Raw genomic sequence first — 25,191 nt, forward strand, 5'->3', positions numbered from 1 at the left:
TTCACAACTCCTGCAAGTATTCTCCTCCGTAGGTATTTAGGACATCTTGTATTGGGCATTATACGGCACAGTGCTGTATACCTTTTCCTAGCTTTTACCACAAAGTATACAGAGGTGTCAAATTTGACAGTTCAAAAACACTAAAATCAGCTTTTTTTGAAATTGTTTCGATAGAAAGAGAAAACAAATTTGCGGTTTAATACAGACAGTGCGTTAAAACAAACAACTATATAAATAAGCACAAAACCAAACCAGTTGAAATTGTTTCGAGCGAATGAGACAAATATATTTTTTTGCCGTGTCGCCTCTGTATACTTTGTGCTTTTACTTCGACGAATTCCAGGTGCTTCTTAAACGATAAACGATTATACATCCTTACTCCCAGATATTTCAGGCTCTTCTTGGTTTCGATTTCGCATCTAAAAGCATTCAGTGTAATATATTTGATGGTATTCCGTCCATGTTAACCATGACTGAACCAGTTTAATGCTACTGTTGATAACATTCACCACCTCCCGTGTATATGTTGCCACAACTACAGAGTTATGTAGTCCACAAAACCTAAAAATGTTGCTCTCTCCAGGAGGCTCAGTCTTAGTATCCCTTCGTACATTACATTCCACAGTAGTGGTCCAAGAATAGAGCCCTGCGGTATATATCTGGTACCTCGTATTCATTCCTAACCTCACTTGTATCATATACGAGTATCCTGTTTCGGAAATAATCCTTAATTGTAAATAATTTTATATGCTATCAAGTCCTGGTTCTGTCTCGTCAGTGGTAACAGATGCGAAACTAAAAACATCTGGGTTGACATTTTTCTACCAATGCACCATAGCATGCTGCTGAAATAGCTGTTTAACAATTCCATCACCTGCTTCTCTAGGTGAAAATTTATTCAAAAATTCAAATTCTTTGTAATAATTTTATAAGCTATTCCAAGTGGGTTATTTTCAACACCGTCGATAAGATCCATGAAAAATAATCTTTTTCTTCGAAGTATATCTAGTTTCAGTGTCTATCTCTTAAATTTCAACCCTCGATAGTGCTACTCGTTTCCCGATCTACCACCAGTTCTAGCTGGCTCGAATACAGTCTCTTCTCATTTGGGTGATTTCTTCGTTCCACCAATACACTGGGGGTTTATTGGGGTTTATTTCCTACTTTCCTCATCGAAACATTGTATTCATATGTCACTTGGCCAATCTGCCATATCTTCTAGAGTGCCATTCAGAATCGTACCTTATTTAGGGATTTTTGTTTCCAGCCTATGGGTTTCAAATTTGAAGCGTTTGACCGTAATCCAAGCACTGAAAGCATCTTCTAGGTTTGATTTACTGGGTTTGAATGCGATAGAGTATTCGACGTATGACACATCCAATGCGTATCTTTGCTATCTTTATAAACCTAGCTGCTAAAGCCGATCTCTATCCAACTGTGCCAATTTGAGTACCTCCATATGCCCTTCTCAACGATTTTATTGCAGTAAACTGTAAAGTTTTGAACTGTAGGTCTTACTTCACAAAATCATCGTAAACCTCATCTATGACTCTTATCTCAATATTAACCTAAACAATGACCTTACTTCTGCAGAAGTACCAAGTACTTCTTCAACTCTGATGGGCCGATTTAAGTAGATTTCACCACTGCAAGTATTGATTGATCAGTACAGTTGAGAGGAATTAACATCGACTATAATTTGGCTGCCCAGATAGCAGAATTTGTCATATTGCTAGATTTTCCTGTTGTTGGCATAATATATGAAAAAAGGCGTCTTGTCAACATTGAATGACAGCAGCTTCGCATGTCAGCTGTTTAGATTGACCTACATGTTGGATATATTTCAACAGTGCGACCGATGTCACTGGAGTTAGATCAAGAAAATTCCAGGAAATGTCTTTGTTATTAGATTTGTTGTTTTACAGCAGCCTTGATAAAATACGCAACAAGAAGCCCTTAATTAATTTGAAAGCAATTCTCCCATAAATTGGACTTTAGAGATTCATAAATATCTCACAAATTTAGAAACATAGTTTTAAGAATAACGCTTTTTTGAAGTAATAAGCTAGAATTGGAAAGAAAAAAGAAGCTATAACAAGAGAAAAAATAATGAAATAAAAAGCTAGAATTGGCCAGAAAAAAAAACATGATTGAAACTAGAAAGGGAGAGAAAAAGGAACCATGATTTGAAATAGAAAAGGAGAGTAAAAAGAACAGCGATTGAAGCTAAAAATGGACGGAAGAAAACCATGATTGAAACTAAAATAGCAGAGAAAAAAGAACCGCGATTGAAGACAGACTTGGCCAGAAAAAAGAACAGCGATTGAAGCTAAATTTGGACAGAAAAAAGAACCATGAAGCTAGACTTATACAGAAAAGAGAATCATGATTGAATAATAACTACGATTGAAGCAAGGACTTGACTATAAAAATAAGTACGATTGAAGCAGGAATTGGTCCTTAACTACGATTGAAGCAAGAATTAGACTATTGAAAGAACCACGATTGAAGCAGGCCCCTTAAAATAACTTCGATTGAAGCGAGAATTGGTCTATAAAACGAACTACGATTGAAGCAAGAATTGGACTATTAAATGAACCACGATTAAAGCAGGAATTGGTCCCTAAAAATAACTTCGATTGAAGGATGAATTTGACTATAAAAAGATCTATGATTGGTGCAAGAATTGGTCCATAAAAAGAACTACGATTGAAGCATGAATTTGACTATAAAATGATCTACGATTGAAGCAAGAATTGGTCCATAAAAAGAAATACGATTGAAGCATGAATTTGACTATAAAAGTAACTACGATTGAAGCAAAAATTGGTCTACAAAAAGATTGATTGAAGCAAGAATTGGTCTATAAAAAGAACTATGATTAAAGCAAGTATTTGACTATAAAAATAACTACGATTGAAGCAAGAATTGGTCTATAAAAAGAACTACGACTGAAGAAAGAATTGGTCTATAAAAAGCACAACGATTGAAGCAAGGATTTGACTATAAAAATGACTACGATTGAATTGATCTATAAAAAGAACTAGGATTGAGGCAAGAATTGGTCTATAAAAAGCACTACGATTGAAGCAATGAGTTGAATATAAAACATACTGCGATTGAACCTAGAATTTGTCTATAAAAAAACTAAGAGTGAAGCTAGAAAGTAGGTATGAGATGAACTACGATTGAGCTAGAATTGACATATAAGATAACGACTGTTCAAGCTAGAATTGAGCTATCAAAAGAGCTACGACTGAAGCTAGAATTGGACTATAAAAAGAATTACAATTGAAGCTAGAATCAAGCTATGAAAAGACCAAATATTGAGGCTGGAATTTGAGTATAAATAGAACTACAATTGAATCGAGATATAAAAATAACTACGATTAAAGTTAAAATTGGACTAGAAAAAGAACTGCATTCAAGCTAGAATTAAACTATAACAATTTAAAAATATTTCTTTGTGATCAAGATTTCATTTCAAAAAACTAATGCAAAATTATAAAGTGTAGATTTCACAAAGTTCGTCTTAAACCTAAATCATAACTTTTTTCATATTCTAACGATTCAAAACCAATATGGCAATATGGTCAATAAACCTACCAAAAAAAAAAAAAAAAAACAACTAGCTAAAAACCACAATGTTGTTTAATATACAATTTCATAAATTTATTTATACAATTTACCAAAACCGGTAGCAATAATCAACTGGGAGTTAAACAGTAGTAGCCAACAGCAGCAACTGCCAGTCGCTGCAGTAGTAGACACTAGAAGTAAAGTCATGGCATGATAAAATATGATGACTATTGGGCCTAAATCGTTTTTCTTTTGATTTTTTTGTTTTGTTTTAAGTAAATCTGGTTAAAGTGTGTGTGGTCGTCCAATCATGGCGAATAGCAAGATAGATAGACAATGTTGAACAAGCTCCAAGAAACAAGACACGAAATCAATGCAAACATTAGTAGCGTCGCACAGCGCTAGCAATAATCATGTGTAGGTCTGGCACCAAAAAGGAAACAAAGTGAGGAATAAATAAATTTCAAAAACACGATTCCAAATGGAAAAAATTAACAGTCAAAATAACATAAATTATTAATTACAACAAACGGAAAAGCGAAAAATAGATAAAGTAAAGTAAAATAGTTGGTAGGTTTGTGGTTTTTTTTTTTTGTTTTAAATGAAATCAATGAATGTTGGATATAAAGCAGTTGTGGGTAAAGAAATAGAGGCGGAATAAATTGTCACAAAATTCTTTGGAAATATCTAACCTTTATTCTATATTTTAATTTTTCCAATTATTTTTTGAAAACTGTCCCTTGCCTTATTTTCTTTTCCCAATTGTTTATGGGAAAATAATCTAAAAGCCCCTAATATTTTCCAATATTTTCATAAATTCTTTTCTTTATGTTCACTTTGTTGTTTGAACATTTTTCAAAAAATCTTTTTTTTTTAGCTTAAGTGCTTTTTACAATACAATTCACTCATAAATCATTGAGCAAAATATTTGAACGTAAATTTTTTGACATTTATTATTTTGTCGTTTGCTTTATTGCATTTCTTTCCTTTTCTTTTTCATTTATTTCATGTCTGTTGTTTGGATAAAATTCTCATTTTCCAATTTGTTTTTTCTTGTTCTATTATTTGGATTTATTTTCAAATACTTTTTCCAGCTATTTTGTGTGAAATGTTTTATGCCGTGTCTGTCTGCGTGAATGTGTTCCATTTTAAGGCGAAAATGATGTATTTCATTTTCATTTAAATTATGACATTTATGTTTATTTTTGTAATGAAAACGTGCTAAATATGTTTGTTATTTTTGGCGGCATTTGCAAATGATTTGACATTTATGATTTTTAAGCAATTTGATTTGTTATATACATACTTAATTGTTCAGAAACAGATGAAGAGATTTCAATTAAGTAGGGGAAATTAAAATTGTGTTTATGATTTGAAAGTTGGGTTCCTAAATGAAATGGAAAGGAACAGCAAAAGTAAATTTTATAATCAAAAAACGTTGAGAAAATAAACGTCATTTTATAGAAAATTGTGTGTCATTTTCCAAATAACAAGATTGTCTATAGAAATTTGTTTGTCATTTTCCAAATGACAAGATTTTCTGTAGAAAATTTTGTGTCATTTTCCAAATGAAAAGATACTCTATGTAAAGTTTTTTGTCATTTTTCCTATAGAAAATTTTGTGTCATTTTCTAAATGACAAGGATTTTTATAGAACATTTTGTGTCAGTTTCTAAATGACAAGATCTTTTATAGAAAATTTTGTGACATTTTCTAAATGACAACATTTTCTATAGAAAATTTTGTCACATTTTTCAAATGACAGATTTATTACAGAAAATTTTGTGTCATTTTCCAAATGACAAGATTTTTTATAGTAAATTTTGTTTCATTTTCCAAGTGACAAAATTTTTTATAGAAAATATTTTGTCATTTTCTATGACAAGATATAGAAAATATGACAAGATTTTCTATAGAAAATATGACAAGATCTTTTATAGAAAATTTTGTGACATTTTCTAAATGACAACATTTTCTATAGAAAATTTTGTCACATTTTTCAAATGACAGATTTATTACAGAAAATTTTGTAGAAAATATGACAAGATTTTCTATAGAAAATATGACAAGATTTTCTATAGAAAATATGACAAGATTTTCTATAGAAAATATGACAAGATTTTCTATAGAAAATATGACAAGATTTTCTATAGAAAATATGACAAGATTTTCTATAGAAAATATGACAAGATTTTCTATAGAAAATATGACAAGATTTTCTATAGAAAATATGACAAGATTTTCTATAGAAAATATGACAAGATTTTCAGTTACATTTTAGTAATGTGTCATTTTAGTAGTGACAAAATTGTTGATAATGACAAGATTTTCTCTAAACAATTTTATATCGTTTTTTTAATGACAACATTTCTTTGGAAAATTGTCTGTCATTTTGGATAACAAACCTTAATTTTTAGCATGGTGCCGATGCAGTTAGGACTTTTCGCCTTCTTAAACATTTTAAAATTTCCTTCACTTTTCCATAATTATAAATAGTAACAATACTACAATGTGCAAAAAACTAAAATGCAACAACTTTATAACAGCAAAAGAGTTCATTCCACTTGTCCTCTTAATTTTGGTTCAAATACTTAAAAATTTGTTGAAACATTTTGCTGCAAAAAAAAAAACACAAAATGAAAAAATCTTTACCATTTAATATCAATCATATATTGAGTTCAAAAACCTCATTTTTATACGCATATTAACCTTATACTCCATATACATATAGACACACTTAAATATTTTACCTTTCCATAGAAATATTGTTAATATGTTTGTATATTTATAGCAACACTTTGCTTTGCTGTATCGTTATATTTTCTCCACTTAATTGTAGCATTATTTTTTTCATTCTGAAAACATCAGCATTACATTTAGCTGTACTCTCTAAATGTATGTTGCCACTAATTTAGCTTTTGCTTTTTGCCATTATAAAATACATATTTTTCATATTATTATTTTTTCTGTTTATTTATTTTTTTTCTTTCTCTACTGTGTAGCACAATGTAAACATCCTTTGGGTATGGAATCAGGAGCCATAGCAGATTTTCAAATAACCGCCAGTACAGCTCATGATATGGGTAATGTTGGCCCACAACATGCCAGGTAAGTTAAAGATACAAAATTGTTGAAATAATGAGTGCGAGTATGTGCTTGTATGCGTGGCTGGCACAACACACCAATACAAAGCACATATACTTAGTTAAACAAATACCAATGTACAATAAGCGAAATACAACAGTAAAAGAAGTAGCAAATAACAAAAAAAAAAAATAATAATACATAAATGGTTAAAAGCATAATAATATACCAATACACACGTACACAAAAATCCTATATTGTGAAAATGGAATAACACATGCTGATATGGGGAACTGGGAAAAGAAGACCAGCTCTATTTGTAATAAAACTAAAGACTGTTTAAGTGCCAAATACATTTGTTTGTGGCATTTTCCCAATGACAAAATTTTCTATAGAAAATGGTGTGTCATTTTCAAGTGACAACTTTTTATATAGAAAATGGTGTGTCACTCTCAATGACAACATGTTCTATAGAAAATAATGTGTCATTCTTCCAATGACAACATTTTCTATAGAAAATGGTATGTCATTTTCCCAATGACAACATTTTCTATAGAAAATGGTATGTCATTTTCCCAATGACAACATTTTCTATAGAAAATGGTTTGTCATTTTCCCAATGACAACATTTTCTATAGAAAATGGTTTGTCATTTTCCCAATGACAACATTTTCTATAGAAAATGGTTTGTCATTTTCCCAATGACAACATTTTCTATAGAAAATGGTTTGTCATTTTCCCAATGACAACATTTTCTATAGAAAATGGTTTGTCATTTTCCCAATGACAACATTTTCTATAGAAAATGGTTTGTCATTTTCCCAATGACAACATTTTCTATAGAAAATGGTTTGTCATTTTCCCAATGACAACATTTTCTATAGAAAATGGTTTGTCATTTTCCCAATGACAACATTTTCTATAGAAAATGGTTTGTCATTTTCCCAATGACAACATTTTCTATAGAAAATGGTATGTCATTTTCCCAATGACAACATTTTCTATAGAAAATGGTATGTCATTTTCCCAATGACAAAATTTTCTATAGGAAATGGTATGTCATTTTCCCAATGACAACATTTTCTATAGAAAATGGTTTGTCATTTTCCCAATGACAACATTTTCTATAGAAAATGGTATGTCATTTTCCCAGTGACAACATTTTCTATAGAAAATGGTATGTCATTTTCCCAATGACAACATTTTCTATAGAAAATGGTATGTCATTTTCCCAATGATAACATTTTCTATAGAAAATGGTATGTCATTTTCCCAATGACAACATTTTCTATAGAAAATGGTATGTCATTTTCCCAATGACAACATTTTCTATAGAAAATGGTATGTCATTTTCCCAATGACAACATTTTCTATAGAAAATGGTATGTCATTTTCCCAATGACAACATTTTCTATAGAAAATGGTATGTCATTTTCCCAATGACAACATTTTCTATAGAAAATGGTATGTCATTTTCCCAATGACAACATTTTCTATAGAAAATGGTATGTCATTTTCCCAATGACAACATTTTCTATAGAAAATGGTATGTCATTTTCCCAATGACAACATTTTCTATAGAAAATGGTATGTCATTTTCCCAATGACAACATTTTCTATAGAAAATGGTATGTCATTTTCCCAATGACAACATTTTCTATAGAAAATGGTATGTCATTTTCCCAATGACAACATTTTCTATAGAAAATGGTATGTCATTTTCCCAATGATAACATTTTCTATAGAAAATGGTATGTCATTTTCCCAATGACAACATTTTCTATAGAAAATGGTATGTCATTTTCCCAATGACAACATTTTCTATAGAAAATGGTATGTCATTTTCCCCAATAACAAAATTTTCTATAGAAAATGGTATGTCATTTTCCCCAATGACAAAATTTTCTATAAAAAATTGTGTCTTTTTCCCACTTGCCACCAAAACAATTTTCTATAGAATATTTTGTGTCATTTTGGTAATGTCAATATTTTCTTTAGAAAATATTGCGTCATTTAAGTAATGACACAATTTTCCTTAGAATATTGTGAGGAGTTTTGTAAATGACAAACTTTTCTTTAGAAAATTGAGCGGCATTTTCCGTAAGACAAGATTTTCTACAGAATATTTTCTGCAGAAAGTTTACTGTCATTTTTGTAATAAAAAATTTTCTATAGACAATTTTGTTGCATTTTGCGAAAGAAAAGTTTCTGCTTCAGAAAATTGTATGTCAGTTTGGAAATGACAAGAGTTTTATATAAAAAGAAGAGTTTATATGTATATAAAATCTTGTGTCATTTTCAATAATCTGAAAGCATTTTCTACATAACTATGAACAAAGTTCTATAAGAAAATCTGATGATAGAAACCATAGACAACAACTAGATGTGTAACTCAGAGCCAAAAACCTGAGTCTGTTGTCAAAAACCTATTTCATGAGAATGTATTGCATGTATTATATTTTTGTATCACCCGTCAGGGTTGTCAGATTTTTTTTACCTCCATCGCCAAAAGCTAAACGAAAAATCGCCAAATATCGCCAAAATAATTTGTTTGAGTTCTTTATTGTAAAATACAGACATACATACTTATTTTATGTATTATAAAGATAATTTATTTCGGTTTAAATCTAGTGCATTAGTTATTTATTTTAAATTGATATCAAAAGTATACATTGTATTAGAATTAAACTTTTTTAACATTTTATCTGTAGGCTGAAATGAACTGAAACAACATTTATTAACATTCTATAACTTATTATTATAATCAATGAATCTAAAAGTTCATATTGAATTTTATTACGTAAGCGAGTATTGGTATAAGTCATAATAGAAATTACCCTTTCTACGCAAGCGTTGCTGGTTGGTAAAATTAACATATTTAGAACGGCCAATGTTAAGTCTTTAATCTAACAAAACTCTAACATATTTTGTCGGAATTTTAGATCTAAGTTCAATTGATATATGATAATTTTAACCATTGCAATTCATATTCTCCTGCAGATACTTTTGGATTTAAAAATAAAGTTAATGAATTTGAACTACCAAAAATTTCCATTCCATTTTTTTTTGAAAATTCATTATATTTGTACTTTAGAAAGAGTTATATTTTCTGGTAACCGTTAAAAATTTCTTTTAAAAGATTTTTAAGTATAAAAAACAATTTTCTTTTAAAATTTCTACATCATATTCCTCCATTTTCATATTTTGTAATTCCATTTCAAATTCTGTGCCAAAATCGATAGATTTCGGATTCCAAAGAATCCTTCGAACCAATAGCCATTTTTAATGAGCATATTGAATTATCATAGTTGGGGGTAGTGCACTAAATGTTGATTGAAATCAGCATTGCACTATCACTCACTAATATTGCAAAAATTTAGTTTGTTTATTTCTTAACTAGCACTAAAAAAAATTAGTGATAGTGATAATTTTTTAATTATCACTAAACGAAGATTTAGTGCAAAAATCTGCACTACGATTAATTAGTGCAAAATTTTAACCTGGAATCAAAAAAAAACTGCATTAAACATACTATGTATCACTAAATTTTCAAAAAGGAGTAGTCATGAAATTGTTGAATCCAAATTCGAAAAATAAAAATTTTAAATATTTTTTGTTATTTTTAATGAAATTATTAGTCTTAAGCTTTAAATTAGTGTACAGAAATAAACTTAAAACATTTTGAACTTAAAAATTTAGTCCAAAATTTGAAGTTGCACTCAAATTAGTGCATACAAAAAAGTTGCAATAAACTGATGATTGCATTTTTTTAAATCAACTAATTTAATTTTGAGTGCAAAATTTTTTTACTCACTATCAACATTTTTTTACTCACTAATTTTCAACTCAACAGTAAATGTGAACAAAATGATTGCACTAATTTTGCACTATCAGTAGTGCAAACTGCAAAATTAGTGCACTACTCCCATCAATGCAAATTATCAATATTTCCATTATTATTTAAAAATTACAGCTTACACATTTTAGAAGAAAAACTTAATATTGTTGAAACTATTTGATCATGTATGCTACCTGCATAACAAAAACAAATCCATATGATCAGATTATAAATGATTAATTTTATTAACAATTGGGTTAATAAATATCAAAGAAATTATTTCAAGAAAAACAAATAATTTGTTAAAAAATCGCCAAACAAATCGCCAACTAGTCTGTAAATCGCCATGTCGCCAATTGGAAATTTTGGTCGCCAAAGGCAATGAAAAATCGCCACGTTTGGCGAGAAATCGCCACATCTGACAGCCCTGTCACCCGTATGTGTGAAAAGAGAGTAATATTTTACTCTCTCCTTCCGTTCTATGCGTTTATTCTATGGCAGAAACCATAGATGACAACTTGCTGTCAAAAACCTAACTGATGATAATGCATTGCCATGTACTTTGTTGTTGTATCACACATATGAGTGAAAAGAGAGCAACTTTTTCATTGACATTTCTCTTTCCTTCTATGGCAGAAACAATATTATAATAAACGTAGAAAAAACAAATATGAACAAGTAAGAGTGTTATATTCGGCTACACAAAATCTTGTATACCCAGCATTAATATGTGGCAATAAAATATTTCTCTGATAGAGGCGTTATATGGGGGGTAGGGTCAATTACACGGTGCTACGATGGAAAAAAATTTGGAAAACGACCTAGCGTGGGTTATAGGTCTTGCTGAGTACATTACAAATTGTGCCGAAAAATTTCAGAAACACCCTCAAATTCAGAAGTCACGTTTTTGTGTAAATAAAATTGTCTTTAAAATGCTGTGCAAAAAAAGTTTGGTTTTCATACAAAAAATTTAAAATAACTATTGTTGAATTTGAAAAATTACGAAAAAAATAAAAAAAAATTAAGGCCCTAATTTTGTAAATCACTTCACCAAAGTGATATTTATATGGAAAGCAAAAACTAAATTTCAAAAATTTTAAAAATTTGTTTTTGTTTTATATACAAAATTTTCAAATTATGAAAGGCTTGAATTTTGGTGCGTTTGTTCTGTTAAGAAATTGTATTTTTAAAATTTTTGAAATTTTGTTTTTGCTTGCCATATAAATATCACTTTGTGACGTAATTTACAAAATTAGGGCCTAAACTTTTTATAAAAACTTAAACAATTTCTTGGAATATACATTTAATGCCCACATAAAAGGAAATCTTAAATCTTTGTACATCCATAGTTGTTTAAATTTTTGAAATCGGTCTAAAAATGTGTGAGTTAGAGGTACTAAAGTACTACGATCAACGCTAAAACAGTTCTTTAAAAATAACTCAAAATTTTGAGGGTGTTTCAAAATCTTTGAAGACACTTTTCAGGTTCTGACAAAAAGTGTCATTTTGTAGCAGACTGTTATTAACCAATCTTCACAAAAGTTGGTATAACAATTTAGGTTCATATTTCTTTATGCCTAATTTCATTAGAAGATAATTGTGAAAGTTCAAGTTATTTTCTGAGGGGGACCTTGTATGGGGAATAGCGATAAATGTTGCCGAATCTTCGCCATACTTTACAGTACAATTTCAGAGAACAAACTTGTGCAAAATTATATCACAATTGCCCCATAATCAACATATTCATGACTGCTCAAACAGTATTCCGGGGAACATTTATATGGGGGCTAGGTGAAATCACACTCCGATATTCCCCATTTTCAATACCAAACAAACCTCATCAACAGAGAGTACTTGTGGAACATTTCAGCTAGCTAGATTTTTTCGTTTGGACTCTATCGTGTTTTCAACAGACAGATGGACACAGCTAGATCCCTTAGAATTTCATAGGGACCAAGTATACACATACTTTTATGGGTATGCGATGAATATTTCGATATGTTACAAATGGAGTGAGTAAATAAATATACCCGCGATCTTTTTTGATGGTGGGTATAACAAATTATTACTGGTCACATTAAATTTTTTCAATTATTAAAAAAAAAATTGGAAATTTGTACAAAAAAATCAAGAGACATTAAAAAAGAAGCAACGACTAACATATATAAAGTAAAAAACCATTCATTTGTACATGAGTCTACACACATACATATGTATGTATATATGTAAGTGTGGAGAACGCAATAACACAAAAAAAAATCCATAATGATGTACAGCAAACATACATTAACAAAATGTGACAGTTGGAATTATTTTTCATTATTATTATGAATTATTTTATGGCGTGTTTAAATGCTTTTGATGTCATTTAATGATACATACCCATACACAAATCTACTTTGTGTACACACACACAAACAACTACAGCTACATATACCAGCAAACACAAAAAAAATACCAAACTCCTGCAAATTGACACACACTAAAGAATAAATAAGGTTGTGTGTGTACTAGGGTGGACCTTATTTTTCACTTTTTTAAATTTTCAATGCTTCCAAATCGTTTTCCATAATTTATAAAACAAATTTTGAAAATTGTTCAGATAACGTTTAGAGGTTGCACATTTTATTTGAATTTTTGAGGAGCAAAGAAAATTCTAACAGCTCAATATAAGTACCATCCTAATGTGTATTCTTGGTTCAGTATTATAAGTAGTTGATACACAGGTAAAAATAAGTAGAGTGAGTAAATAATGAGGTATGTGAATAGATGTGTGTGTATTTGAGAGTGTATGTTAAAGTATTGTCACATACATAGACAACATTCCATTACTTAACAGCGAAATAATAATAATAATAATAAAATAAAAAAGAGATATGCAAAGTCAACTTTTTTAATGTTATAAATTAAAAAGTATACATTATGTGTATGTGTATTCCCACACATATATTTTATACATATACAATTCTACAAACACAAATTTCGTACATATATATGTAAGGACTACGAGCTGTCACATTCGAGGACATTATTGTAGCAGTAATTTGTCTTTAAAATTTGTCAAATTTCTGATAAATTATTCCTATTGTTTGACTTTAATTTTATATCCATAATATTTTGCTACTTTCGAAGGTCCTTAGCGTCTTTTTCAGGAATTTTAAGATAGTGTTTCATCTCATTTATATTCAAATCTTTTCTTTTAGTTCTCTTTTAAATAAAATTTTCAAAATCACCTTCATAAGCTGATCATATTTTTGCTCCAATTTGCATGATCTCAGTCCTCATCTCATTTATTATTATACATTTTTTGTCTTTTGCCATATAAATCATTATAAAATTTATTTTATTTTTTTCTTATTCATACACTCATTTAGAATGATGTGAATCCACAAACATGTACGTATAGGTATGTTCGTGCAAAGGTAGTCAAATAAATACACACGCATATTTACATACAGTAGCAACATGAAATGTTTTAAGTTGATTTTGTTGTTGCTTTCTTACTGCTGTTTTTTAATAAATGACACATTATAGTAAGAAGGTTGTTGATTTAATATAAATTGTTAAACAATTTTATTAAATTTTTTTTAGGGAAATTTTAAATAAAAGTATAGGCAGACAAAAATAATGGTACTTAAAATGTTTCTAAGATTTTTGCCCACTTGTTTTAAATATAGATTTATCAAGAATAAATTACAATAAAATGTTTAAAGATCGCTCGCTTATGCCAGAGATGTTTGAATGAAAATGTCTCTCTTATTGCCTGAGATTTTCTTCAGAAAATATCTCTTTTATAGGCAGATATTTTCTATAGAAAATTTTTCGCTTTTCGCCAGACATTTTCAAAAAATTTCTCGCTTTTAGCAAGAGATTTTCTATAGAAAATTTCTCGCTTTTAGCAAGAGATTTTCTATAGAAAATTTCTCGCTTTTAGCAAGAGATTTTCTATAGAAAATTTCTCGCTTTTAGCAAGAGATTTTCTATAGAAAATTTCTCGCTTTTAGCAAGAGATTTTCTATAGAAAATTTCTCGCTTTTAGCAAGAGATTTTCTATAGAAAATTTCTCGAACTGAAGCCCAAAACTGTGCTATAGAAAATCTCTTGCTAAAAGCGAGAAATTTTCTATAGAAAATCTCTTGCTAAAAGCGAGAAATTTTCTATAGAAAATCTCTTGCTAAAAGCAAGAAATTTTCTATAGAAAATTTCTCGCTTTTAGCAAGAGATTTTCTATAGAAAATTTCTCGCTTTTAGCAAGAGATTTTCTATAGAAAATTTCTCGCTTTTAGCAAGAGATTTTCTATAGAAAATTTCTCGCTTTTAGCAAGAGATTTTCTATAGAAAATTTCTCGCTTTTAGCAAGAGATTTTCTATAGAAAATTTCTCGCTTTTAGCAAGAGATTTTCTATAGAAAATTTCTCGCTTTTAGCAAGAGATTTTCTATAGCACAGTTTTGGGCTTCAGTTCTATTAACTTTCCTTATAAATTCGTTCTTCATTTTATTTAGTTATTCAACTCACACATATTCTTCATTAATTTCATGTATAAAAGTATTTTCTCAGCACATATCAATCAAATTAAATTTTATGTTGCTTTTTTTTGTTCTTTGTTTTTCACTTATACAGTGTCATTTTTGCTAATATATAATGACTTGACTTGCTCTTGCTCCCAGTTACTTATGTTACATTTATTTCAAGCTTAAATTCCTAAGAAATTATTGAAGAAATATTAAACTTTTGTAGGGTATTTTAGATAGAATGTCCTAAACATGAATAATCACTTTACCATTAGCCCTAATCCCATAATTTGTGAACAGAAAGTTAAATTTCTGAGAAATAGGGATGTGTTTTTCGTAAGTAATTACATGTAAATACTCGTACATAGATATTGACATAGAAAATACATTTGTAGACTTAAATTAATGTAGAATATTTCGGAAAATTATATAAAATAGGGAATAAATTAAGAACTATAATGGGAGACTTAAATGCTTTAAATTTAATAAGAATATTTTGTCAATTATATGACATATTGTAACAAAAATTTCTGCAATAAGTGGAAGATAGCTAACATAACTGAATCAGTCTATACTGCAGGACAGTAATATTTGTTTGGTATAAAATTGTGTTGCAAACACCATACTCCAGATTTAATTTGAAACTTTTTGTTGTTGGTTTCAAATTTTTGTGACTAACGTTCCATTTTTAATAAGTAATTACCCAAAATGTTAGCTTGAAAGTATGTGTGTTAGCATTACACACGCTTACAAATATTTGTTTAGATATATCACTGTTACATTAGCATTTTTCGTCCTTGTCCTACAAGGAACCCCCCATAGAGATTTCTTAAAGTCCAAGGGAGTATAATACATATTTTTATCTTGTCTTCTACATTTTTTTTATATATTTTTTATTATTGTACTTTATTTTTGTGTACAAATAATTTTATGACATTTTCATGACATTTTTGACGCCTGAGCTTTATTTGTCATGAAAATAAACAAACAAAAACACATACTCGAAATACATTTAGAGAATGTGTCACTGGCAACAAAAATCAATAATTTCATTGTTTTAATGGCAGGAAGGAAGTGCTTGTTGTAGGAAGAGGTGGTCATTAAAAGTTTATTAGGGTGGCAAGACCAACTTTAAGTTGAATTTGAGTTTATTTTTTGTTTGGTTTTTTGAATGACATGCATAATAAAAAGCTGAGACTAATTGTTGGTCAGAAGAATAATGGTATTTGTTAAATTTTGTAAAAGAAAATTTGCATTTTTTTTAAAAGAAATACTAGTTAGGAAAGTTTTACTTTTGAACTAGGGAAATAAAGAATCTTACAGTGTTTTTCCAATAACAAACAGTAAATGCTGCTAGTATCATTCTCTAATACATATGTGTGTACAATATTTAGAGCTAGGGGAAATATGATTGGTTCCTCATAGATAAGGATCGGGATACTTAAGGATCGGGATAAGGATATTACGGAGAACTTTCAGCCAAACATGATGTTGTTCCAGAAAGGAGATATTTGGCATGAAGAACTAGTTCCAAGTTCTAATATATATTTAACAACGTAAAGATTTCAACATAACAATGACCAAAATTTATGAATTGGTTTTTAGAACAAGAATACGTCATGCAACAGTCAGCCGACCTTAACTCTACAGAAAATTTATGGTAAATAGTAAATATAAAGGTAAATCGAGAATTGGCGTATCGACATTAAAACTAATTGTAGAATGCGATAAACCAGACATGGTCATCTATTCCAATTCCAAATAAAAGATGTGCGGGTGTACAATAGGGTGGGTCTAATTGTTCGGGTGTAACAAAACGTGACAGGCATATAGAAAAATCAGAATCTACATAAAATTCTAAGAAGATTACCAAAATAAAGTATTGGTCTAAAATCAAAACCTAGCTGCCGCTGATAGACTTCAAAATACACGTTTAAGAAATTTCACTGTATAACAAATTGAGACTTTTTGATTAGAACAGAATAGCGACCCTATAATTCTGAAAGGGCATATTGAATAGATAATTTTTGTATAATAAACTTATAGTTCAGCTGGTGTGAACTTATTTTTACAGTGGGTGAAATTTTTACTTTTTTGGACGAATGGAGGAGCACTACACTAACTGAAAAAAAATGTTGTAAGTTAATGTTTGAGATAATTCTTATTGTCAGAGTTATATCGTGGAATTTTATGGGGATAATTTTTGTGGATGATCTTAACACTCTATCTCCACTCTTTAAGGCCATTTGACACTTTTTTCAAGAAAATCAAAAAAGTCCTTTAAAAAAGGACATTTAAGGATTAAAGCATTATACTAAAATGATTGCCGGAAAGTTTTAGTAGAGGTCTCCAAAGATACCAATATGGTAAAAAACGCTTTTTAGTTTCTTGGGGAATTTTTCATAGATTACGTTTTTGCTATATGCCTGTTGACCAAAAAAAATTACCCATCCTACTGTTCAAATTAAAAATGCGGGATTTTTTCAAATGTTTAGCTTTAAATTTGAAACATTTGTACAATACAAATTTATTCAACGGCCATTGTTTGTTGTGGTCTTTTCCCATCTTTCTGACCACATATGAAATCGGAGCCAAAGGAACTGAATCAGGCCAATAACGGATACTCTGTTCCAAAGTAAAGCTTATCCGTGTTTGATCTTCGTCTTCCCTGTCAAAATCACCACTCTAAACCGCACTAACCATCTCTCGCATAAGATTTGTTGTGCTTCAGCGGCACTTTTCTTCAAATTAAAGAAGCAAAACGATTTTTTGGTACAAAATTCGACAAAAAACCGCGTTCAAAAGATACGCAATCTATTGTTAATCCCGCATTTTTAAGTTCTACACCCAATAATAAATAGATATAAAAAAAACAAGTAAGAAAGCATGGTCGGTCAAGCCCCACCATATAATACCCTACACTAAGTAAAAGAGCAAAAATATTTTTCTTTTAAAATTTCAATAACTTATATTTTTGAGTGATTTTCGGAAGTGGACCTTATATGGGAGCTATGACCAATTATGGACCGATCACCATGAAATTGAGTCTTCTAATTTATCTTTATATGGAAGTCATTTATGTTGAATTTTGTGAGTATACCAACATTTTTAAGCGATTTATGCACGTTAAAGTGATTTTCGGAAGCGGGTCTATATGGGAGCTATGTCTAATTATGGACCGATCGTAACAAAATTTGGTGATATGAATTTTGTATATATAAAACTTATTAGGAGTGGAATTTGTGGAGATACATATATAAATTAAACATTTATGACCGATAAAGTCCAATTTCGGAAGGATATTTGTATGGGGGATAGGTGAAATAATGGACCGATTTCAGACAGTTTCAATAGATTTGGTCCTTGGGACGAAGAAATAACATGTACCAAATTTGATCAAAACATCTTCAACATTGCGACCTGTACTCTGCGCACAAGGTTTACATGGATAGCCAGCCAGCCAGACAGACGGACGGACATCGTTTAATCGACTCAGAAAGTGATTCTATGTCGACCGGTATACTTTAAGGTTAGACTAATATTTTTTGGCGTTACAAACATCTGCACAAATGCATTATACCCTCCCCACTATGGTGGTTAGGGTATAACTATGGAAACTATTCAGCGAAGCGGTCGACCAAAAAAAAAACAGCTAAGAGTTAAAACAAGTAAGAAAGTATGGTCGGTCAAGCCCGACCATATAATACCCTACACTAAGTAAAAGAGCAAAAATGTTTCTTTTAAAATTTCAATAATTTATATTTTTGAGTGATTTTCGGAAGTGGGGTTATATGTGGGCTATGACCAATTATGGACCGATCACCATGAAATTAGGTCGTGTGAGTTATGTCTATATTAAAGTTAACTATGTTGCATTTTGTGTGTTTACCAACATTTTTAAGCGATTTATGCACGTTAAAGTGATTTTCGGAAGCGGGACTATATGGGAGCTATGACTAATTATGGACCGATCGTAACAAAATTTGGTGACATGAATTTTGTGTATATAAAACTTATTTGGAGCGGATTTTGTGGAGATACATTTATAAATTACACATTTATGACCGATAAAGTCCAATTTCGGGAGGACATTTGTATGGGGGCTAGGTGAAATAGTGGACCGATTTCAGCCAGTTTCAATAGGCTTGGTCCTTGAGCCGAAAAAAGTGATTCTAAGTCGATCGGTATACTTTAAGGTGGGAGTTAGGCTAATATTTATGGGCGTTACAAACATCTGCACAAACGCATAATACCCTCCCCACTATGGTGGTGTAGGGTATAAAAATGTCCATACTCGTTATATTCTAGTGTAGTCGATTTTCTGAATCTGGCTACATATATCGAAGAAAAATTATATACCTCTACTTAAATTTGCACGAGGACACTTGAAGTGGACTGTTGGCGGTTATATTATGGTGTGGGGTAGCTTTTCTTGTGAAAACTTAGGTCATTTCAACAAAATTGACGGTATTATGGACATATCAGGATACAAAAAGGAACATTTACACTATTTACTATGTGGTGTAAGTCGATCGGAGATTTACATAGCTCAATGGTTTCAATTTTGAATGATCACTTTGGCATTAGAAAGCTTTCGTGTGACAATTTCGCAGGAGTGATTAGCGTTGTTCTACCGATCCGTTTCGTAATCTTGGAAGCAACGTATATTAACCACAACACACCAGAGACCAAAAAGCATTCAAAATAGTGCGTTTCGCTAATCGGGCCCAAAGAAGGCCAAAGTGGTTTTGTCAGCCAATAGGATCATGGCTACAGTATAATCGGTATAATTCACATTGACTACCTTCTAAAGAGTAAAACAATCAATGGCGAATATTATGCCAACTTAATGGGTCGATTTAATAAGGATTTGAAAAAAAAGTCCGCATTTGGCCAAGAAATAAATATTTTTCACCAGGACAATGCAGGGTTGCACACATGTGCATTTTCCTTGGTAAAAATGAATGAACTAACTATGAGTTGCTGCCTCTTCCACTTCTTCTCCGGATTTAGTACCGAGCGATAATTTATAGTTTCCAAACCTGAACAAATTTCTCGCGGAAATAAATTTCACTCCAACGATTAGTTAGATGAGTTTGTTCTCTGTCAGCAAATTATTGGCAGCTTCAACCTATTGTCACTAAAGCTGCTCGCTTTTAATATCAATATTCGAAATGGTAATAAATTTCAAAATGGTGAAGTATTTCCTTAAAAATAAACCAATAATTTAAACAGGTTTGACTCTATTATATTTTTAATAACGTAGTCTTACTCAATTCTATGTCACAGAGATAATAATGAAAATTTGACAAAATGAAATGGACTTAGCACATTTGCGTACCACAAAATGGACTTAGAAGTTTTGCGTACCTTATTATAACAACGAGAAAAAAATTAAATAATTGTATACAGTGTATTTTTACTTATTCTAGCGTTCTATGTTAAAATCTCAATTTTCATATAAAGCGGACTTACCGTTTTCTTTACTCGCAATAGCCACCAACAGATTATCAGAAACAACCTTGTTAAAGGAACGCCTAGTGGATAACAATAAATCTTTATCAGGAGCCTTAAACATTTTTAACGAATTCACCGCTCGTTCTCTCTTCATTGGCTGAATTTACCTACAACATGTCCTATCCATTCACTTATATGAGCGGCATTGATATCAGCACATTATCTGATTTGATAGATATTGGGATTTATCATAAAAATGTATATTCGTAGGTCGTGGTATTTAAGACCAGGACCAGAGGAGATTCAAGAATTTCAGATTTTTGTTCTATTTCTTTAAGTTGTCATAGTAATTTTTTAATTTAGAAAATAATTTCTATAACAAATTTAAACATGTTTAACCAATATATCGTTAATCATTGCAAAGTAAACTTGTGGAAGTCTAGAAGGCACAGTTCTTATGACACAGTACTCCTTTTATAAGTATGCTGTATAAAAACTCAAAATATCTTCCTCCAGTCCAAATTGGTAACATTTTTCAAACTCCAACTTAACTTTAAAAACACTAAGTTTAACCAAAAATAGTTTTAAATTCTTTAAAAATGCCTTGCCATAACATTGTGCTAACAAAAACACCTCCGGTATTTTAAAGCATTACACATGCCTCACCTCATTACCCTGCCACTTACCTTTTGTGTAGCTGGCATTTCCTGTATTACCATTTTCGAATCTTACGTTTTATTTTTTTTTTTTGGTTTTTTGCCCAAATCAATCTGTGGATTCCTTTTGAGCTGTCTTTCATAATGTCAAAAACCAAATCTCTATATAACAGTTAAAGCCAGGAGCAAGCACACAGAAATACAAATAAACACAGACACTGATTTCAATACAATTTTAAATGCAATCTCAGTTAAATGTATTAGTACAAACGAATCAATATCTAAGTAAGTATGTATGTGTGTAAGTTAGAGTGGTGTGTGTATGGATGTGTATGTATTTTATACTAGTGTAACTGACATTCCTACGATTGACATTGACATTTGGTCTATTTCACATTGACTTTTGTTGTTCCCTAACGACTAAACAAAGCCAGAGTGTACCACAAATAACGACAACAACAACAACAAAAACTTCAAAAAACAATAATAGCAGCTAACAACAACAAATAACAGAAGCTACAGCAACTATTGTTGAGAAAATGTGAGGAGTGAGAGAAAAAAAAACAAGAACGGTATACCGACAACGACTACCTTTCAATTCCAATTGATTCCACTAGACTTCACTCGGCTACATACAGACATAAACTGATATAGCTCACATAGATACTTACTTACATACATACAAACACTCTGCCAAACTCACTCTCACGTCATTACAATACAAAAATAAAAAAAAAAACTTTATTTTTCTACTGCAATGTGTACAAGTTTAATCTGACTTAATCGAACATCGTTTTGCCATCAACTCTGTATGGGAATGTGTGTTGGTTTTATTAGTGTCTATGAGTGTATGTGTGTAAGTGTGTGTGTAAGTAGAAATGTGGTTCATTGATGGCTTAACTTGATTTTCTACAAATCACCCACACCACTACTAACTACCACAATTACAGCACAAAAATATAAAAATAAAAATATCCCCTACTTTGGTAAAAAAAAAAGTGTTCTCTATTTTTTTTTGTTCCTTTTTACATTTCCTCTTTAACAACCGACCAACTACAACAAAAACAATCACATTAAAAACAAACTTTCTCTGATATGCATGCATGTCTTTGTATGTATGGGTGCCTTTGGCTGCACAGTGGTTTTGTTTTTCTTTTGTCTATAAATTCATATTTGAGGTTAGAAAATCAAAAAAATAGTGGCTCAAATTGCCAGCACATAAATGTCAAGCATAAACCGTTAAATCTGTAAGACAAATACCTTCTGAGATTAAGTTTCGAACATTTATTTTCTTTAAAAAAAATTGAAAATAATTTTTTTTTATTCAAAAACTTTAAAAAGAAATTACGGATTACATGAATGTTCTCTTCAGTAATATGAACATTAGGGCTTTAACTTTTTAACATTTTTTGCAAATATCAAAATGGCCCTAGCATTTTTTTTTTTTTTAAATGGTATTACTTTTAAGCGGCTTCCAATAAAGTTCACCTTTTTTTTTTATTATGTATTTTTTTATTATGTATTTATTTATCCAAAAAACACAAATAGTTTTTTTATCAATAAAATAAAATCAAAAGTTGTGGACAGATTTTAATCATTACATTTTCCGATTTTTTATGAACGTTTTTTAAAACAAAAATTTTTAAATTTAGCTAAAAAATTAATTAAAAATTTTTGGCAAAAAAAATAATATTTCTAAAATGATCAATAAAATTTTAGTCATACTTAGAGTTAATGTTATTGAGGAATTTATTTTTTTTATTTTACTCAATAAACTAAACCGTTTTTGAGTTACGCGATTATATGCCGTACAAAATTCTCTAGTTTCGATATAACGGTATATCTCGAAAACAAGAGCTAACCTAAAAAAACGGTTAGCATAATTGGATTCAGCAAAGTATCAAATTCGTGTACAATGCACTATAGTTCAAAGTATCACTTTTTCCGTGCGAAATTCAAATTTCGAAGTTGTTATTATTCATTATTTTTTGTAGTCAACCTGTTACTAAAACTCCAATGCAATCAAATTCGCAATTGGTTTTTGTAAAATACAAAATACTGCTTGACAGCACGCCTTCAAAGTCAAAGTTTCGATACATTTTTAATAATTTGTGAATAGTATCAACATTATATTGTAAATTTTAACCGTTAATTGTGGAAAGTGTGTGAATAATTTAAATAATGTTTAAAATGGAGAACAACGAGACGTCTAAGTACTTAATTTTTCTCTAATAATTATTTGGAAACTATTTCCCTTTATATTAAAAATTACAATTTTTAGACATAACCTTAAAGTAATTTCTTTTGATTACAAAACTTTAACTTTAAAGAAGCTTTTAAAAAAATGTTAACGTTTGTTAAACTTGAAATAAAAAGAAATCAATATATTGAAATGTTGTGAATTTATTTCACTTTATCTCATACTGCGCATTTTTGCGCTTTCTGAGTAATTTAATTTTTTCTAGGTTACGGTGCTATGAAAAAAATTAACTTTTTGAAATTTGGCTAAAATAACGCCCAAAAAGACACAAAGTATGATGCTATTAATAAATATATTGTGAAGAAAATTAGTGCTCCTAAGGGCTGTAAGAAATTATTGGATGTCCGCCATTTTGTCTACAATTACTTAAAAGTAAAATGTCAAAAATGCAGAAGAAAGGAAGATAATTTTCGAAATGAAAACACTATATGGCTTAATGGTGATGTATGCTTTCAGATTTGTATCTTTGGTTACCAATGACATCCACAGTACACAAGGTATTAATACATTCGAAGCAATTGATAGAAAACACAGACGAAGAAATATGATCGTTTTAAAAATTGAACATCCTACTATGGGGACCCCTGGCCGCGCCCCTGGTGAGCCCATGCGGTCAAAATACAAAATTTAAACTCGCCAACACTTCTTCTTTGCGCCTGTCAAATTTTATTCAAATCTAACTAAGGACTAAGGATTTAGAAATTACAGATTTATTTCCCTTTTTTTATACCACTGTGCGAAGTTTTATCTGATACTTCAATTAATATTTTGAATCAAATGTGTTTACAAAATCAATTACTGATTCAACTAATTTGACTGAAAACTAATATGAAATAAATTTTTTCTAATCAAAAGCAATGAATTTACTTTATTTTTCTCCTGATGTGTTAATGGTCGACAAAGGGTTAATTTGTTCTTAAATTTGTTGAAAATATAAGCATTTCTACCTATGGTCCAATTTTGGTATCAAACAGTAGAATACTTTAATAGTTATTAATTTCGCACGGAAAAAGTGATACTTTGAACTATAGTGCAATGTAATTAAACAACATTTTACTTTATTAATAAAATATAAAAACAAAAAATTTTGCCTCAATTTTACATACACACCAGTGAATTTTTTTATTTTATTAAGATCATAAAAATCATTATATTCCGAATTAATTTTTTTTTTCAGAACCGAATCTATTATTCAACCCAATCTCCAACAAACCGAAACTTTTAAATTTTAATCTATGGAGAGATTTTAGGATTTTCATTATCTTAAAATCACTTTTGAGGCTCACTGTATATATAAAATATTTTATTTAAAATGAATGTATTGAATTTTGAGAGATTTTAAAAAATCGTTTTTGTGGGTGAGGTTTTTATTCCAAAATTACCGGAAAATTCGCTGGACAAATTTTAAACATCTAGAGAAATATTTCTAAACCAATTCTTCTCTAAGATAAAAAATTGTTTCACTGCAAAAATTTTAAACTAAATTTATATTAACCCTCTAACCCGCAAAATTTAAAAAGCTAAAAAAAATTGTCGAATAATTTTTTTAGGGTAATTATGATCCAATAAACTTAGAACAGCCATGGGAAACTAATTTGCAAATTAAGTTTAAGAACCAGGTTCAGAAATGTAAAGAGTGCCTCAGGATATTGTTGCCGATTTAGGTGTAAAAAACAATAATTGTGATACGATTTTATTGAAAAAGTATTAATAAAAAAATTCCGAATTATGACATCACTCAACAAATAGCTGACAGAACAAAAACTAAAAGTTGGAATGCATTTCGACCATCAAAGGAAATGTT

At 30.0% G+C, this 25,191-nt stretch overlaps 1 protein-coding gene across 1 annotated transcript in view; it reads left to right on the top strand.

The window, feature by feature from the left end:
* Window positions 1–25,191, top strand: part of LOC135952185 (discoidin domain-containing receptor 2-like) — a 284,912-nt gene that overhangs the window by 36,562 nt on the left and 223,159 nt on the right. Inside the window, exon 2 of the mRNA XM_065502025.1 lies at window positions 6,582–6,687. Coding sequence (XP_065358097.1) covers window positions 6,605–6,687 — 83 coding nt within the window. The 5' untranslated portion in view covers window positions 6,582–6,604. The remainder of the gene's footprint in view (window positions 1–6,581; window positions 6,688–25,191) is intronic.

This window comes from Calliphora vicina, chromosome 2, assembly GCF_958450345.1.
Source record: "Calliphora vicina chromosome 2, idCalVici1.1, whole genome shotgun sequence".
NCBI classification, from domain to species: Eukaryota; Metazoa; Arthropoda; class Insecta; order Diptera; family Calliphoridae; genus Calliphora; species Calliphora vicina.